Below are 4,971 nucleotides of genomic sequence, written 5' to 3'. Positions count from 1 at the left end.
CAAACCACGTGCCGCCCTCTGAAAAAAGGTAACTTTCCGTTGCTTGCAAGTGAATTTTTTTCTTGTCGCTACAAAATGCAGACAGTAATGAAACGTGATACCCCTTGTTATCTTTTATCTGTACCTGAGATGTCCATCACTGCTATATGTACAATGTGTTGTGGGTATTGACCGTAGCTGCATGTATTGACTGTACACTGGTGTCTAATTACCGACGGTGGCAAGCTGTGTGTGTATTTTCTGGGATCGATGGTGGTGTCTAACACTTCTGTTACACCTCATTCGAAACTAGATCAGATTTACCGGCATCAGACAAGAAGCAGTGTACAAATAATGGTTAAACCGTATGGCAGCTTCTTTATCATGGGTTTTCAATTAATATCCATTCATGGAATATTGTATTCAAGAAGAGCTATATATCTTCAGTGTATGGTGGGCTTATTAATTTTCGGTTACCGTGACAACCGCTGGTACTTCGTCCCTTACTTATCTGTTTTTATGACAGTGTCTAATCAAACAAAACTAACCACTAGATCAAACACCATCGATTGTCATTGGAGCCAAACTGTAAATCCTCATGCTCATACATTTACATAGCTCCCAACTCTTGAGAAGGCAAATGCTGGTCCATGCCACGAATCGCCGTCCTGGGGGAGGGGTATAATGGGAGGGGGTGTCCCCCTCCCCTTTTGAAATTTTTTGGAATCCTGGTGATGCCTACATGTAAAATGGTGGCACTTAGAAAGGCTTTTGTCACCCAAAATTTTCTGAGAAATATGCATTTTTTTGTGTGTAACATCAATAAATTGAATAGTAGGTGATAATTCATTCTTTCCCGTGGCATGAAAATGTTCGCTGCTCGCCCCAATGAAAAGAAATATAGGCTAATTTGAGGTTCAAATGATGCTGTAAAGGAGGTTTTATACTCTATTATGCTAAATGCTAAAGAAATGATGGTTGCTAAGTCAAAATTTGATGCAATTTTTTTTATGTATACTTGACAATTACAATGCGGATTTTTCGGACGCTTGTGCGGGTCAGCGGGTTTGGGTGTTAGAATGCGGGTCTAATTCCCTCGAATTGCGGGTCAGTTGGAAGCTCTGCATTTAATTTTAAACCAGAAAACGAAAAGGTTTAGATTAGTCTACCACTGCTATTCCTCTCGATTTTTTAAATTTCCAATCATATGATTTAGCGGATGTTCGGAAACACTTTTTGGCTCACCTTGGGGGCGGGGGCATGGCCCCCCTTGGCCCCCATGGATCCGCCAGTGTTCATGCCCATGCTCTGTTGTGAGTGATATTTCTTTAAAACGGGTATCATAGGTTCTTTCCGATATACTAAACTAAAGTTAGTTGTAAAGACTGCTGGCATCTCACAATTTCTTTTAATTATTGTACTTCCCCAAACACTGTAAGTGGTGCTTTGTCACATAATGTCATTGTTTATTGCTATATCGAAGTGGTGCACCCTCAGTTACTACAAACTACGCTTCTACTTGTTCAAGTCTACGTCATAATGTTTATGCAAAATAAATCACATTTTCGACAATAAAACAGAAATATTACCTTAAAAAATTAACCATCATGATGCAGCTTACTATCGAGGGATTTATTATGCAAATTAGAAGAACGTGTAACTTGTTATTTTATATTAGTTATAGTTTTCATTCCTATTTTGGTTTATTTTTCCTCATAGGGTTTCCTTACCAGAATCGTGGGCTAAGTTTAGCAATGACAACATCTTACGTTCGCAGCGAGAGAGGAACGCTTCAAAGGGCTTGAGATCTGACTCCGATAGCGTCATGCAGGAGACTTCGAACGAAATGTGGACTCAGCACAATAACGTTAATGTCTCATTCGACGGAAGAATTGCCGAAACAATGGATGCACGAAACAGCATCCAAAACCATCTGGCTAAGGTAAGTTGTATTACTCAGAAATACACCAGTGAGGTAACACAAAACAAAATTTAATATATATATATAATTGTATGTTCAGACACATCGACAAAGGCATGTTACCATATAGTGATTGGCTCCTGAGAGTAACCTAGCTTTAAGTAACCTAACGTATAAACTATATAGCCATCTGACGAAGGATAAATACCTGTACTGGAATGATAAAGCATAACATGCAGTATAAAATTAATCTGTATACAGGGCGTGGCGAGAGACACGACAGGGGGGGGGGGGGGGGGGGCAGGTGCTAAAAACCTATAGCACCCGGGATAAAGTAAAGCGTCGGGGAAAATATGCTGGGGACTTGGAAAATAAAGAATGCAAAAATTGGTCACCCTAGGCGCGACCTCGCCTCATTGTACACGGCTCTCGTATATATGCATGTATGAAGTTTTGACTTTTGACTTTTTTCTTTTCACACAGGTCTTGCAAGAAATCAACGAAATGGAGAATAACATCTCACTTTTACGCAAGTCTATCAAGGATAAGGAGGCGCCCATGCAAGTTGCACAGAGCCACTTGGAGAACCGTACCCGTCGCCCTAATGTCGAACTCTGCAGGGATCAACCACAGCACAGGTAAGCCCTTCAGTGATTAAGCGATCTTCAAACCTCTGAAAAATAGGCACCAAAAGGTGAACTTGAAGCAAACTGGCGTGACGTCATAGTTACAAACTAATAATCAGATCTATTGCCGTAATTTTATGTTTTCACTTTGTTTTATTTATTTATTTATTTTACCTCGGGACTGGATACAGGGGATCCAACCTTAAGTGTGAAGCAGAAAAGTGAATGGAAAGTTAAAATGAAAGAAATATTAACAATGTCGTCAAAATGATGTAAAATATATGACATTACATTGTTCAGTTTAGGTAAGGAGGAGCATAATCCACCTCATATATGGTTTTACCTAAAATATTATATATATATTATACCAATCAAAATTGACCTTTCCCACAGTATATCATTCAATATTTATTTTTTTCATTTCCGTTCCATTTCGTTTCGTTCCATAAAACTTTTTTTTCAGACTCTTTCATCTTTAATATAATACAAAAAAATATACAACCATAGTTGAGACTGGGGAGTGATTACAAAAAGCTTGCAAAAATCTTGTAGGTGTAATCACCCGGAAATACTATACGTAAAGAAACAAACTTAACAGCATAGAGAAGTAACAAGTAAAAATATGGGAAACAAAACATGATTTTAGTTTCATATACTGAATATATATATATATATATATATATATATATATATATATATATTTTTTAATTTTAATTTTGCAGACTCGTTAGTGAAGTTGGTGAAATCTACGAAACTGTCGACATTCTTCAAAACCGTCTGCGAGCTGCCGAGTCTGTGCTGCAGGAGCTGGTTCGCACTAAGAGTACCTTAGAACACGACCTGCAAGTGAAGAACAGCAGTCTGTACCTAGACAAAGAGAAGTGCATGGGGCTACGTAGAACATATCCAACGACAGCCAAGCTGGCTGGTTACCGCGGCCAGTGACTTATTCATTGTTTAGAAGAAGAAGTAGGAGGAAAACACGTATTAACGTAAAATATTTTAGAAAGAAGAAGCAATTTACAGTTTAAATCAGATATCTTAAATCTCTTAAACCATATCCTTGTAATTAGATTTGAAAATATTTCCAATTGATAATTTAAATGAGCTGAAATTCAACATAATTGATCACGTGATGTAAATAAAGACAATTGTAAATTAAAACAGTATGGAGTTCAAGACATATAAAGAGTCTTTTTCGGGGCAAGAAAACAATTTCGACTAACGGCAGAAAATCAAATATGTTTATTTTTGGCACTGTTAAAGCCAGAAACTTATTGGTCCATTGGCAAAATCTCGGATATGATAATTTTCACTGCTCTATAAATTTCGACCCTTCATTGCTATATCAAAATAACAATAACGACATTGATGATGAGAAAGTGCCGAATATGGAATCGTACAAGAGGTGTTAAAATGGTGGTTGGAATCAAATTTACAATAACCTAGAGAACAACACAGTTCATTGCTATCAACATGAAGAAGACAAGTCGGCTACACAAAAGTGACAGATTAACACGATCTTTAGCCCCAAGACACCGCATGCCACCCCCCCCCCTCCCCCGCTCGCACCCCGCCCCTCTCTCCACTAATAAATATTCGCAGGGGTATAGAAAGAGAAGTTTGGTTTGTCTTGCTTGGATGTGTTAATAGAGGCCCATTGATTCTAGGGTTGCCCTTGCTTCGTCGGCTGCCATTTGAGACAAAATCCAACAGTGTTAAAAGTTTCAGCAGCTATAGTATAGTAGCAATAACCATGCATACTTGAGCCATAACGAGGTATCAATTTCCCCGACATGTGTGCTATCCCCGAATATAATCTTTTATCCAGCTTTGTGATTTGGCTTCCAATTTTATTGTTTATTAATATTTAATTCAATTATGTTACTAGATATGCAGGCGAAAGATTTGATTCAAAGGTGGGGGAGGTAGGAGGGGAAATCGAGATATTGGTCCACTAATTATCAAATTCAAGTAGTATAGTGGAAGTGATGCACATGTTATCTGATGTAAAATAATCTCACGGATTAATTTAAGAATATAAATAAAAATCTCGGTAGATGATGACGGTTATTGTATATTTTGGCTTTAATCGAGTAACTTTTCATTATACATTCCTATAACGAGTACTGAACAATATTCGCTTTCTTTCCTTTTCTTTTACCTTTATACAAAAATGGTATACATTCCTGCTTATTAATATTCATATCGCTGGCATGTATTTTACTAATATATGAACAGAATAATTCAAAGAAACTACATCATATAGAAACCGCCAGCAGTAGGATCTTTGTATTATTTTAGTAGTGTGGATTATTTATTATGAGAGGAGGAGGGGGGGGGGGGATGGGAGGAAAAGAAGAGGGGGAGTATATATTTATATATATATATATATATATATATTATTTATATATATATATTTATATATATATATATATATATATA

The 4,971-nt window shown here is 37.2% G+C and overlaps 1 protein-coding gene across 1 annotated transcript; it reads left to right on the top strand.

The window, feature by feature from the left end:
• The first annotated feature begins 1,239 nt into the window (after positions 1–1,239).
• On the top strand, positions 1,240–4,929 carry LOC139959764 (tektin-3-like). The gene is made up of 4 exons (XM_071957606.1): positions 1,240–1,292; positions 1,699–1,921; positions 2,384–2,538; positions 3,249–4,929. Exons 1-4 carry the CDS (start codon positions 1,240–1,242, stop codon positions 3,469–3,471), a joined length of 654 nt encoding a protein of 217 aa, XP_071813707.1. The 3' UTR covers positions 3,472–4,929.
• Positions 4,930–4,971: the final 42 nt, after the last annotated feature.

Source organism: Apostichopus japonicus, chromosome 19, assembly GCF_037975245.1.
Source record: "Apostichopus japonicus isolate 1M-3 chromosome 19, ASM3797524v1, whole genome shotgun sequence".
NCBI classification, from domain to species: domain Eukaryota; kingdom Metazoa; phylum Echinodermata; class Holothuroidea; order Aspidochirotida; family Stichopodidae; genus Apostichopus; species Apostichopus japonicus.
The sequence above is the reverse complement of the archived record's forward strand: the minus strand, read 5'-3'. Positions and strand labels throughout refer to the sequence as shown.